The sequence below is a fragment of the Euleptes europaea genome, chromosome 1 (genome assembly GCF_029931775.1).
Source record: "Euleptes europaea isolate rEulEur1 chromosome 1, rEulEur1.hap1, whole genome shotgun sequence".
Lineage (NCBI taxonomy): Eukaryota > Metazoa > Chordata > Lepidosauria > Squamata > Sphaerodactylidae > Euleptes > Euleptes europaea.
In genome coordinates this window covers 8321885-8336177 of record NC_079312.1, presented here as the reverse complement: position 1 = coordinate 8336177, position 14293 = coordinate 8321885, and the positions used below count along the sequence as shown (strand labels likewise).

The following is a 14293-nucleotide window of genomic DNA, read 5'->3' as shown; positions in this document are numbered from 1 at the left end:
TAGTGAAACTTTCCCCACACTCCAGGCACTTGTATGGTTGCCTTTGGTGTGCCTGGAGCACTGAACTCAAACGGAAGCTCTTTTTGCAGTCTAAACTTTTATATGGTTTTTCCCCTGTGTGGTTTTTTAGGTGTTTAATGAATGTTGATTTATCAGAAAAACTCCTGCTGCAGTCTGAGCATTGGTATGGTCTCTTTCCTGAATGGATTATTCCATGTAGAGTCAGTGAACTGCGGCATCTGAAGTCCTTTCCACATTCCATACATTTATATGGCTTTTCCCCTGTGCAGTTGCTTGGTTGTGATGGAAGTTGCTTGTGCTGTCTGAAGCACTTTCCTTCTTCCTCAACGTTATATGGTTTCTGGGTTGAGTGAATGAATTGATATTTGGCAAGCTTTTCCCTGTAACTGGAATGCTTTCCACATTCCAGTGGTTCAAGTGGCTTCTCCCCTGTGTGAATTTGCTGATGCTCAGTAAGACTCAACTGGTTAGAAAAACTGTTGCTACAGCCTGAGCATTTATAGAGCTTCTCTGCTATGTGGGATCTCTGATGCACCTTAAGGCTGAGACTGTTAGCAAAGTTCTTTCCACACTCCCAGCACTTGAATGCTTTCTCTCCTCCTTGGCTTTTGCAAGGGGGATGAAGGATGGATTCACAGTGGAATGTTTCCTCAGCCAAAGAGCAATTATTCCCTCTCTTTCCTTTATGACGCTCTTGTTCGATTGGTATTTCATGGATCTCACCACTCTGTCCAACTACGGATTCATCTCTCCCCCTCTTCCTCCTTGATTCCTCTTGAGCCCCAAAGGCCTCTTCCTCTGTTCCATGGATGGTTGTTTCCAGTGACATCCCAGAGAGCTCCCTGTAATATTCAACATGATCCCAATCACCTGCTGGAATAGAGAGAAAATCAGAATCTTAGTTAGGAGTGCAGTGGAAGAATGCCTCCTTTATTCAGTGGCCCAATAGGTTAGCACTTGTTCAGAATAAATATAAACATCGTATCTCACTCTGTTTCAATCTCCCTTCTGACCGGATAATGCTAGGCAACTTGGAATGGCCATGTAGGAAAAAACAGCAGCAGGGAAAGCCTGCTTCAGAATGAAAAGAAGACCAGAGTTGAAAGAGTAGATGGACAGTTATGAAAGCGTTGCCTGGCCAAACCTCAACGTGGTGGAAGTTTGTTGCAAGAGACAGTGCCACAGAGGAGCCACCAGTGGGGTCCATTGCTAGCAAGCACCAAAGAGCGAATCTATTCTACCTGCATCCTTTGGAGCAGCATCTTCCTGACAAGGCCTAGTATTCCAGAATACCACAGTCTCCTTTAGCATAAGCTTCACTAGACCAACAACCTCTTTCTTAGATGCATGAGGGGGGATCCTCTAACAACCTCCTGCTTGTTTTTTTTCCTACCAAAGACTAGTGGGGGTTATCCCATGTTAATGTCTCTCCACTGGACTATCTCCCTTGCATTAAGGAAAAGCTCTCTGGCCACTCCTCATTCTGACCCAGGTGTTTCCCACACGGTGATGGATGTTCAGTGGTTTCTCTGTTTCTGATGCAATGGAAGGGTTCCCCACACCTTCCCTGCCCCAGTCTCTATGCCAGCCATTTCATAGAATCATAGACTTGGAAGGGACCTACCAGAGTCATCAAATCCAACCCCCTGCACAATGCAGGAAATTCACAACATCTCCCACACACACACACCTAGTGACCAGAAGATGGCCAAGATGCCCTCCCTTCACTTTTTTCAAGGCTTTTACAAGTTTTTTTAAAATAGTAATCAACATATGCCCTGAAGTGAATGGCTCAGGAGGTCCCCCCCTCCCCCAGCCCATTTCATCACACCTAGGAAGCTAAGTAGGGTCAGCCCTGGTTAGTTCTTGGATGGGAGAACACCAAGGAATACCAGGGTCACTATGCAGAGGTAGGCTATGACTAACCACCTCTGAGCATCTGTTGTCTTGAAAACCCTGGGGGGTTGCCATAAGTCTGCTATGACTTGACAGCACTTTACATACAGACAATCAACATACTGATGTAACAGAAGAAGAAGAGTTTTTCACTACCTTAAGGAGTCTCAAAGCACCTATGATTGGCTAGCCCAAGGTCATATACCCATCCTGGCTATACTGAGAAAGCAAGGTTTGGAAAAATCAGAGAAAAGCCAGGTAGATCTCAGAAGGTGCACTAAAACAGATATCTGTAGGTAGAGATCACCCTGCCTATATCTCCCACAGCTCCCACTGTTGGGTCTGCACGGTAAGACCTTAAACTTTTCTTTGGATGCAGTCCCATGAAGCTGAAAAATAGAGACCCGGTGTAACGTAGTGGTTATGAGCAGTGGACTCTAATCTGGTGAACCGGGTTTGTTTCCCCACTCTTCCACTTTTCTCCTTCCTGATCCTCTTTAACTGGAGATGGTGGGGAATGAACCTGGGACCTTCTTCATGCAAAACAGGATTTTTCACTGAGCCACAGTCCCACCCTCTACTCCGAGGCAACACAGGGACCCACCCTACACCTAAGCACCTACCTGCTGATCTCTCCTCTTCCTCTGAATCCAAGGCAAATGGATCTTCACCTTCTTCCAGGTAAGATAGATAGTCAGGTTTGGGAAATCCTTTGGAGGAAAAAATAGTCCAGCTGCTTTTAGCAACAAAGTATTTAGGCTTTCCGAAGAAACTCAGTTGCTGTCCTGCTTCTTGGAAAATCAGAGAAGGATGGAAGCATTTGTAACCTCTAACAGACAAGCAGTCCTGCCTAAGGATGGCTCTCCCTGGAGGAGAGCCACACCTGTCCAGTGGCCAAGTGTACTTCCTATCAGATGCACTATGTTTACCAGCTCTCCCCCTCCATAGACAATGTGGCTGTGCTAACCCATGCTCTCACCACCTCCCGGTTGGATTACTGTAATGCACTCTAAATAGGGCTGCTCTTGAAGACATCCTGGAAACTCCAGCTGGTTCAGAAGGCAGCAGCCCAGTTATTGTCAGAGTCTAGATGATGGGAACACATCCCATCTATTTCAGCTGTCTGCTTGTTTCTGAGTTCATTTCACAGACCTGGTTATGACCTTCCATTAACTAAAACTCACATCTCTGAAGGACCCTCTCTTCCCCTACCTCCCTGTGCACCAATTACAGTTTTCTACCCATCTCCTTGTTGTTTCTCCGCTTAAGGTAGCCCACTCGGAATGGGCCAGTTTTTAACAGCAGCTCCAACCTCAAAGAATGGGATCAGCACACCACTCTGAGAGGTTCTTGGAGGTCCTATAAGGCCATGAGGTTTGGAATTTAAGGATGGTGGTTAATGCGGTTTTAGTATTTATAATTAAAACATTTATATCCTGCTTCTTCAGAGACTTGCCCAAAAAGTTCACAAAATAATTAAAACACAAAATAATTAAAATTCACAACCATAAACAACCCAGAAACATATCGATCTATGTTATGCCATTTCTGCAATCAGGACTTTGTCTGAGCTTGGTCTTTTGGGATAAAAAAAACCCTCCCAGCTGAGTAACCATATCAGAATTCCACAACCGTACCCCGACTTGGATGGCCCAGGCAAGCCCAGTCTCATCATACCTCAGAAGTTAAGCAGGGTCAACCATGGTTGGAACTTGGATGGGAGACCACCAAGGAAGTCCAGGGTTGCTACACAGAGGCAGGCAATTGCAAACCTCCTCTGGAAGCCTCTTGCCTTGAAAATCCTACTGGGTTGCCATAAATCAGCTGTGGTTTGATAGCACTTTCCACCACTGGTGTGATAAACAGCAATGTAGCATCCACCAACTGAAGGCGAAAGGATCCTTACCTAGAGAGGTCACGTTTTCGTAATTCTCCAGCATGACATCCTTGTACAGAGCCCTTTGGTCCAGATTCAGCAAAGCCCATTCCTCCACTGTAAAATGTACCACTACGTCCTCAAACGAAACCAGGGACTGCAAAAGGGGAGGGGGGAAATCAGTCACACAAATAACCCTCCAAACATACAAATAGTTGTTCATAACATGAAGGTGGGGGCTTTCCCCCCCCCCAAGGGATTAGAAGCTTCATGCAATGGAATCAGTGGATTTCGCGTCCTCCCTAGCGAATACCTCAGACAATCTGTAATGCCAGAATCAGGCCTCCTCCCTCCAAGCCTCTTAACACAGCAAGAGACATCCAAGCTGCCCCCTGCCTCTCCTCCTTATGACCCCCCACTTACCTGAGCTGGCTTCATGGTTGCTCTTTTCATTTTGGCACAGAGGACGTTACATGGGATGCTGTTCTTCAGCCTGTGAAGAAAAAGGAAATAAAGGAAGGGGGGGGGGGGGAGATATCAACAGGAACTATTTTTTGCATTAACAATCATGGAATGTTTGAGATTCAGTTCCAAACCCCAAGCCTGGATGAATCCCTGAGGACTTTTCAAACCTTTTGGAGAGAGGAAACAAGCAGGGAAGGATCTACATATGGCTACTAAAGGAACTACTGACTTGCTTCTTAAGATAAACCAAAATAATTACCAAATTCGACAGTCTTCTAGGTCCTGGCCTTTGTCTCCTGCATTCATTTACTCATGTACTTCACGTATACCCCACCTTTCACCCCAATGGGAACCCAATGTGGCTGATGTAATTCTCCATTGTATGCTCACAAAAGGTCTGTGGAGGGGGCTAGACTGAGTGTGAGTGACAGGCCCAAGGTCTCCCCAGTGAGCTTCCGTGGCAGAGTGGGGATTGAAAACTGCTTCTCCCAGATCCTAGTCTGCCACTCTAAACCACCACCCATAAATGGACACAGGGTACATCTCTAAGACGGAACCCAGGCCTTAGTTCAGCAAAAGAGACTCTCGTAAAAAGTGTCATTTCAAGAATACCAACGTAACATGTCACACATCCGAGGTTCAGAATCAAATCCACTGGTGTGGGCAACAGGAGAAAGCGAATTCGCTCAGCTGGGAGGTTTCCAGCAAGATCCACTCAGCAGAAAAGGGGAGAACCCAGCATAAAACGGCACAAAAACCATCCTGTTTGGGCCACTAATACATGTTGTGTGATGCTTGTATTGGATGGAAACAGCCTCCCCCCAACCCCAGTTCCCCAAACTCCTCATGTGGGAGATGGTTTGACCAGTTACCAACTTCCCTTTTTGTTTCAGAACCTCAGCTGCCCTTATCCACCAGGTAACTAACCTCTGTCATACAGGGATGCCAGCCTCCAGGTGGGACCTGGGGATCTCCCAGAATTAGTTTAGATCAGTTCCCCTGGAGAAAATGGATGTTTTGGGGTGTGGCCTCTATGGCATTGTACCCCACTGAGGCCCCTGTGCTCCCCAGGCTCCACCCCCAAATCTCCAGGAGTTTCCTAACCTGGATCTGGCAACCCTATCTGGAGTTCAGATGTAATTCCCGGAGATCTCCAGGCCCCAGCTGGAGGTTGGGCACCCCCTCCCCATTCATTGCCACTGCCAAGAAAGGGGTTCTGGAGGGAGAGGGTGGGGAAACCCCCCCCCCATTTCATTTGCAAGGAATCCTTCAAGCAGCAGTGGCGCCTTCCCACGCGTGGGTCACAACTCGCCTGTGGCGCCCCATTTGCTGCAAGGTGCTCACTCGGATCCAGGAAGGGGCAGCTGACATTTGCAGCCGGTTCCTCTCGGCCTGGGAAACAGCCCGGGCCCTTCGCCGGCCAGCCCCCCCTTCCCCTCCTGCCCCGCATCCAATGCCTGCAAAACCCCATTGAGATGCATCCTCACCGGCTCTCCAGGAGCCGGGAAGGAAGGAAGGAGTCCGCGCTTCTTGGGGAAATGGCAGGAATGGTCTCCCCAGGTTTTGATATATATATATATATATACACACACACACACACACACATCCTTTGCAGTATTATATATATATATGTTATATAACCATCCTTTGCAGTATTTTATATATATATAATGCAGTATTATATATATATATATATATATATATATGTTATATAACCATCCTTTGCAGTATTTTATATATATATATAATGCAGTATTATATATATATATGTTATATAACCATCCTTTGCAGTATTTTATATATATATATATATAATGCAGTATTATATATATGTTATATAACCATCCTTTGCAGTATTTTATATATATATATATATAATGCAGTATTATATATATGTTATATAACCATCCTTTGCAGTATTTATATATATATATATATATATATATATATATATATATATATATATAATGCAGTATTATATATATATATATATGTTATATAACCATCCTTTGCAGTATTATCTATTGAGCCCCAGAATTTTAAGAGCCTCCTTCTATTGATTTAGATATTTATCCTCCCCTTCTCTCAAAGCAGCTGGCAACATTGTTCTCCCCATCTCCACCGGGGGAAGGGCCGTAACTCAGTGGCAGAGCATCTGCTTGGCATGCAGAAGGTCCCCCACGCCCCCACCCCTTCGTTTCCAACCTCAAGCAATACCTGGGCGCACCTGCCGCTCCAGCAGCCGCTCCTACCCAAGGAGGAGGCGGGAAGCAGGACACGAACACTGCAGGCAGGAAAGGGAGGGCAACATCTGGGGGGCGTCCCCGGCCGGCTCTCCGCCCCTTCCCCCCAGCAGGGAAACGCCTATAGAGACAATGATGCGCAAAGGTTTCCGCTCCCTCCTGAAAGGAGCCCAGCCTTGCGCAGGGGGCCGGTTTCCTCGCAGGGTTGCCAACCTCCCGGTGGCGGCTGCAGATCTCCTAGGATTGCAACTTTTCCCCAGGCGACAAAGATCATTTCCCCTGGAGAAAGTGGGCGCATTGGAAAGTGGTCTCCCTTACATTATCACCTCTTAAAGTCTCTCCCCCCCCCCCGCAAACCCTGCCATGCCCAGACTGCACACCCCCACCACCACCACCTAATCTCCAGGAATTTCCCAACCCGGAGCTGGCAACCCTAGCAGGCGCCCCACCCCACCCCCAAATCCCCTGGGGTGGATCCGGCTCTGAAAACGATCCCATGGCATCCCACCCAAATACTAGCCAGAGCCGGCCTTGCTTCCTTTCCGAGATCTGATGAGATCGGGCTAACCAGGTCGGGGCATTTCTGCCTCTTAAAGAGACTTTTGGGGACGGCTTCCATACGGGTCGGTAACCCTACATCTTCCCAGCCCTGCCCGCATCAGAATAATTCTCTCCTGGTGGCCAGCCTTCCTCCTCCACCAGGAAGGGGGTTGACTTTGGGGGAGGGGGATTGGTAATTGAGATATCAATGTATTGCTTTAATGGTATATCAGCATGAAGTACTTTTCTAATAAACCTGGGGATGCTCCCCACCCTTCCAAATGTGATCGATAGATTAATGCAAAACACACCATGCACGGATGCTAGCGCAGTCTACACCGGGTGCAAACTATCTGAGCAGTTCAGTCTCCTGCCAAAAGAGTTGCAGCAGCACGGATAAAGCAAAAGCTAGAGCGAGTGACTTTTTTTGTGTAAATGGTAGCCGACATTAGATAAATGTCTAATGTCATTGTCTAATGTCTAATGTCTAAATAATAATAAATGTCTGATGTCTAATGTATAATAAATGTCATGCCCTGCCTTTCTTGCCAATGGGAACCTCAAGAGGTTTGTTATTCTCCTCTGCTCTGTTTGAAGGTCACAACAACCCTGCGAGGTAGGTCATGCTGGGAACATGCGACCGGAATAAGGTCGCCCAGCAAGCCGCCATGCAGAGGTGTGGTCTGAATACGGGTCCCCAAGAATCTAGACTGACACTCTGAGCACTAGGCAGCACTGTGCCAATTCAGGCTGATTCTTTAACCCCCTTCTTGTTTTGTAGAAGAGGAGATATTTTCCACCTTCCTGTTTGTGCTGCCCTTCCCCCACTGTGGATCAGAGCAGCTCACAATGTTCTCCTGTACCCCATTTTACCGTCACAACAACAATCCGGCGGGGTAGGCTAGGCTGAGAGTGACTTTCCCAAGACCTCCCAGCTGGAAACGCTCTAACCGCCGCACAAAGACAGTTCCTGATGTCCTCCAACATGGTCTTCATGGGTACCATAGCACCCACAGATGTTTTAATCTGGAGCCTGCTAATGTTGCCCAGGCAACATGGTAATTCTGTCTCAAGAGATTGGAAATGTCTAGGCTGAGATGGAATCCACCTTGAAGCAAGATAGACTTTGGCTTGGGAAAACTAACTTGTTTCTCAGGCTTCCTTGGGAGGTGGTGGGCTGTCCTTCTTTGGAGGTTTTAAAGCAGAGGCTAGATGGCCATCTGAGAGCAATGCTGATTCTTTGAATTTAGGCAGATGAGTCAGAACTCAGCTCTCCTGGTCCTTTATTACATGGCCAAATTAATGTAGATCACCAATTTGAGGTCAGGAAGGAATTTCCCTCCAGGACAGAATGCCCAAGGCCAAGCAAAGGATTTAAAGACAAATCGAAATTATATTTCTTATATACTTCTCAAAATCTGGTGTGAGGGTGCATCAGTATTGTGATAATATGATTTTGTATGTCAAAATCTCAGAGTAAATAAGAATACACTTAATCAAGAATAATGTTTTATGTAGAGGTTAGATGTTAACCAGTATAATTATGAGATAATCAAATTGATTGAGTTATAATTACATGACTAATCAAATCTAAATGTTTTTGTTTACAATATCTTGAATAAGATTCCATAAAGTTGAAATATTTAGAATTTATTAATATATAGGATTAAACATAGAAAGACAGAATATATAAGGTATCATTTTTAAAAAAATATAAAACTTAAAACATGCAGAGAACAATGCTAAGTTATGCAAAGGTTAGAATAAAAGAATGTATGAAAGTAAGTTTAATATTTTAGGTTAAAAGCAAATTTTGCAGGAAACTCCGTTAGGTTATTGGTATTTGACATTTGTATGTTATTCTGTATCTTTTTTTTGTATTATATTTTCTGTTTTCAATATTATTTCTCTGTTTCTATTATTAAATAATAATAAAAAATATAACTAATAAAAAAAATCCTAGTGTGACAGAATACCATTGTGTTGGTATGATTCCTACCTTCAACCCCCAAGCATGGCATATAGGTGGTGGAAAATACTACTAAAGAACGGATGAAAAATGGAGCAGAGGGATCGGAATCAGGTGATGCTGAGGAATGTCTTGTATTTTAAGGATACATCCATTACAGCTGTGTAATGGATGTATCAGCTGAGAACAGCTGAGTCCTTAAAGGGAAAATACATTTTAAATTGTTTTCTAAGATCTATATAACCATTTGTGCCAGTGTGGCATAGTGGTTATGATGTCGGACTAGGATCAGTGAAACCCAGGTTCAAATCCCCACTCTGCTATGAAAACCTGCTGGGGAACCTAGGGCCGGTCACACACACTCAGCCTTGGCCCTGGCAAGCATTTGGATGGGTGACCTCGAAGGAATTTCAGGGGTGTGACATGGAGGCAAGCAATGGCAAACCGCCTCTGAAAATCTCGTCTTGAAAACCCCACGGGGTCACCATGAGTCAGCTACGACTTGACGGCAGATAAATAAATAAACTGCAGAATTTGAATTTTTCTGTGAGCCAGCTGGTGTAATGGTTAAGAGCAGTGGACTCTAATCTGGAGAACTGGGTTCGATTACCCACCTCCACATATTGGGCCAGTCAGTTCTCACATGGAGACAGGCAATGGCAAACCACCTCCAAATGTTTCTTGCCTTGAAAACCCTCCAGGGTCACCACAAGTCAGCTGTGACTAGATGGCACTTTCCATCACCATCATATAACCACTGCGTGGGAATGGTCTGCTAAAGTACTATAAAATTAGGAGGTTTTGAATAGTGGCTCAGATCCTGTACCTTTTCTTTGGGTGTGGCTGAGGCAGTCCTCTGCTGTGAGGTGCATTCTTCTGGTGTTTGGTGTCTTGTGGCTCCTTGAAAAACATTGGAATTGTGCAAACGGAAGAAGAGTTGGTTTTCATACCCCACTTTTCTGTACTTTTAAGGAGTCTCAAACTGGCTTACAACCTCCTTACTTTCCTCTCCCCACAACAGACACCTTGTGAGGAAGGTTGGCCTGAGAGAGTTCAAAGAGAACTGTGACTGACCCAAGGTCATTCAGCAGGCTTCATGTGTAGGAGTGGGGAAACAAACCTGGTTAACCAGATTAGTGTCTGCTGCTCTTAACTATGACACCATGCTGGCTAGAAGCCCCTAGCACCAGAGGAAGCCCTCTCTGCTGTGGAGGACTGTCCCCAGAGCACCTCGAGAGAGGCAAATCTCAGATCTATATACCTTTGCCCCACTCCCACTATTCATGGCATTGTGTTGCAACACAAACCCCCAAAGATGCTCTCACGTTATCTTTACCAGTACCTCACTCATCTATCTGATCCCAAGAGAGAACATTTCAGTAAGGTAGGGAGTGAGAGATGCTGTCCCTTCTTTGGCACCATCCTTGTTCGTAAAGGGAAAATTACATCTTCTACCTCCAGGCTGTGCTCCTCCTGAATTGCAACTGATCTTGGAGTGCATATGTTTAGCTGCGCTGTAACAGAGCATTATCCCACCCATGGAGAAAGCATTACTTTCCAAATAGGCATGTGGAAACCAAGAGTCTCTTTGTCTGATCCAATCCAAAGCAATGCATTAACCACCAAAGCACTAAAGTGCTGTCCAATTGCAGCCAATTTATGGTGACAGGTTTTCAAGGCAAGTGACATTAAGAGGTGGTTCTGCCTCTGTGTAGCAATGATGGCCTCCCATCCAGCGAGCACTAACCAGAGCCGACCCTGTTTAGCTTCCAAGATCTGATGAGAGCAGGTTAGCCTGGGCAATCCAGGTCAGAACATAGTTCTGTTTATAGTCTCTCCAGTAGCTAATCTCTTACAGGTGATTAGCCCTCTGACTGAAGGCAGGTCCTTGTATCCCAGCCAAAGATCACTCAATGCTTTAAGGTTGTTGTTTTTATTTAAAAGCAGTCTGATCACTTTTTAAATGATCAATTTTCAAACACAATGTTACAAAAATATTAGGATATGTCAATGAAATTAAAAAAATAAAAAGCATATGTTATTCTTTTACAATATCTTAATTTTTTTACATAATACGATTTCTAAGATTCTCGTCAAAGCACGATCTCACCACAACCCAGATCTGAGAAATTCAGGGGATTTAGGGTGTGGGATTATATAAAGATATATGTCCAACTATGTGAACCTTACGTAATTATTAGAACTATTTAATTCATCTCCTGTGAAGGTGTGATGTAGACACTTATGAACACTGAATGTCCTTTTCCCAAGAATACTTGTTTCAAACAATGTTCGACTTATTGTAAGATTTAGTCTGGACATGAGGCCTTAGATTCACTGGTTTCTCCCCAGTGTGGACTTTTCGATGTGCAACAAGACTTTTATGACAATGGAAACATTTTTGACACTCCAAGCACTGATAAGGTTTCTCTCCTGTATGGGTTCTTTGATGACTTGCAAGGCCTGAACTCACACGGAAGCTCTTCCCACATTCCAAGCAGGTATAAGGCTTCTCCCCTGTGTGAATTCTTCGGTGTTGACTAAGGTGTGAGGCCTGCCTGAAGCTCTTTCCACACTCTAGGCATTTATATGGCTTCTCTCCTGTGTGGATTCTTTCATGTGCCTTTAGACTCATGCTGTGTCTGAAGGTCCTTCCACACTCTGAGCATTTGTGTGGCTTCTCCTCAGTGTGTATTCTCTGATGGTTGGTTAAGTACTCGCTCAATGTGAAGCTCCTTCCACACTCCGAGCATTCATATGGTTTCTCCTCTTTATGCCGTTTTTGATGTATATTGCGATGTGAGCTCTGGCTGAAGCCCTTTCCACACTCGGCACATTTATACGGTTTCTCACCTGTGTGGATCCTTCGATGTGAAGCAAAGTGTGAATTATGATTGAAACTTTTCCCACATTCCAAGCACTTATATGGTTTCTCCCCCGTGTGGATTCTTTGATGAAAGGTTAAGCTACATCTCTGAGTAAAGCTCTTTCCACACTCCAGGCATTTATATGGTTTCTCCCCTGAGTGGAGTCTTCGATGGGAAGCAAGGCCATTGCTGTGTCTAAAACTCTTTCCGCACTCCAGGCATTTATATGGTTTCTCTCCTGTGTGGATTCTGTGATGTGAAATAAGGCCCACACCAGTAGTGAAACTTTCCCCACACTCCAGGCACTTGTGTGGTTTAGTCCCTCTGTGGGTTCTTCGGTGTATGCTGAGATGTGAAATCAAATGGAAGGTCTTTTTGCAGTCTAAACATTTATATGGTTTTTCCCCTGTGTGGATTCTCAGGTGTCTAACATACGTTGATCGATCAGAAAAACTCCAGCTGCAGTCTGAGCATTGGTATGGTCTCTCTTCTGAATGGATTCGTTTATGTAGAGACAGTGAACTGCTGCATCTGAAGTCCTTTCCACATTCCGTACATTTATATGGTTTTTTCCCTGTGCAGCTGCTTGGTTGTGATGCAAGTTGCTTGTGCTGTCTGAAGCACTTTCCTTCTTCCTCAGTTTTATATAGTTTCTGGGTTGAGTGAATGAATTGATATTTGGCAAGCTTTTCCCTGTAACTGGAATGCTTTCCACATTCCAGTGGTTCAAGTGGCTTCTCCCCTGTGTGAATTTGCTGATGCTCAGTAAGACTCAACTGGTTAGAAAAACTGTTGCTACAGTCTGAGCATTTATAGAGCTTCTCTGCTACGTGGGATTTCTGATGCACCTTAAGGCTGAGACTGTTAGCAAAGTTCTTTCCACACTCCCAGCACTTGAATGCTTTCTCTCCTCCTTGGATTTTGCAAGGGGGATGAAGGGTGGATTCACACTGGAATGTTTTCTCAGCCAAAGAGCAATTATTCCCTCTCTTTCCTTCGGGATGCTCTTGTATGATTCGCATTTGATGGATCTCACCTCTCTGCCCAGTTATGGATTTATCTCTCACCCTCTTCCTCTTTGATTCCTCTTGAGCCCCAAAGGCCTCCTCCTCTGTTCCATGAATAGTTGTTTCCAGTGACACGCAAGAGAGATCCCTGTAATATTCTACATCATCCCAGTCACCTGCTACAATAGAGACAGAGAATCAGAATATTGGTTAGGAGTGCGATGGAAGAATGCCTCCATTATTCAGTGGCCAAAAAATTAGTGCTTTTTCAGAATAAATATAAACATTGTCTCTCAGTCTGTTTCAATTTCCCTCTTGGCCTGATAATGGTAGGCATCTTGGAATGGCCAGCATCGGAAAAAACAGCAGCTGGATTGGGGAAAGCTCGCTTCAGAATGAAAAGAAGACTCAAGTTCAAAGAGTAGATGAACAGTTATGAATGCGTTGCCTGGCCAAAGCTCAACATGGTGGAGGTTTGTTGCAAGAGACAGTGCCACAGAGGAACCATTAGTGGGGTTCTTTGCCAGCAAGCACCAAAGAGTGGATCTATTCTACGTGCATCCTTTGGAGCACCATCTTCCTGACAAGGCCTAGTATTCCAGAATACCACAGTCTTCTTTAGCATAAGCTTCACTAGACCAAAGCCCTCTTCTTTAGTGCATGGGGGTTATTCTCTAACATCCTGCTTGTATTTTTGCTACCAAAGACTACTGTGGGGGGGGGGGTTCCCATCATAATCTCTCTCTACTGGCCTATCTCCCTTGCATCAAGGGAATGCTCTCTGGCCATTCCTCATTCTGACCCAGGTGTTTCCCATGCAGTGATGAGTGTTCAATTGTTTCCCTTTTTCTGATGCAATGGGACTTCCACATGGAGGGGTTCCCCACGCCTTTCCTACCCCAGTCTCTAGGCCAGCTATTTCCCTCCCTCTTCTTTTTTCAAGGCTTTTCCAAGTTTTTTTCTTAAATTAGCAATCAATAGCCCTTCTCCACCCCCACCCCCCGGCCCATTTAATCAGATCTAAGAAGCTAAGTAGGGTCAGCCCTGGTTAGTTCTTGGATGGGAGACCACCAAGGAATACCAGGGTCACTATACAGAGGTAAAAAAAAAGGTAAAGGTCCCCTGTGCAAGCACCAGGTCATTCCTGACCCATGGGGAGACGTCACATCCCGACGTTTTATAGGCAGACTTTGTTTGCGGGGTGGTTTGCCAGTGCCTTCCCCAGTCATCTTCCCTTTACCCCCAGCAAGCTGGGTACTCATTTCACTGACCTCGGAAGGATTGAAGGCTGAGTCAACCTTGAGCTACCTGAAACCAACTTCCATTGGGATCGAACTCAGGTCGTGAGCAGAGCTTTTGACTGCAGTACTGAAGCTTAACACTCTGCGCCACCGGCTATGATAAACCAC

The 14293-nt window shown here is 45.2% G+C and overlaps 2 protein-coding genes across 2 annotated transcripts in view; both read right to left on the bottom strand.

Annotated features, from left to right (window-relative positions):
* LOC130482103 (zinc finger protein 431-like) overlaps positions 1–14293 on the bottom strand; it is a 35628-nt gene that overhangs the window by 14273 nt on the left and 7062 nt on the right. Inside the window, exon 5 of the mRNA XM_056854953.1 lies at positions 212–894. Within this exon, the coding sequence (XP_056710931.1) occupies positions 212–894 (683 nt within the window). The remainder of the gene's footprint in view (positions 1–211; positions 895–14293) is intronic.
* LOC130490911 (zinc finger protein 624-like) lies at positions 2132–12899 on the bottom strand. Its single transcript, XM_056864717.1, has 6 exons — positions 12386–12899; positions 11408–12133; positions 5571–5715; positions 4217–4286; positions 3824–3950; positions 2132–2136 (listed from the first exon to the last, which is right to left on the bottom strand). Exons 1-6 carry the CDS (start codon positions 12897–12899, stop codon positions 2132–2134), a joined length of 1587 nt encoding a protein of 528 aa, XP_056720695.1.

Coding starts and splice junctions, on each gene's coding strand:
- LOC130490911 (XM_056864717.1), bottom strand. CDS start 12,899: ATGCGAATCATACAAGAGCATCCCGAAGGAAAGAGAGGGAATAATTGC. Junction 5,716..11,407: donor GTGCTTGGAGTGTCAAAAAT/GTTTCCATTGTC, acceptor GGGGTTTTGCAG/GCATTGGATGCGGGGCAGGA. Junction 3,951..4,216: donor CAACCATGAAGCCAGCTCAG/GTAAGTGGGGGG, acceptor CCCCTTTTGCAG/TCCCTGGTTTCGTTTGAGGA.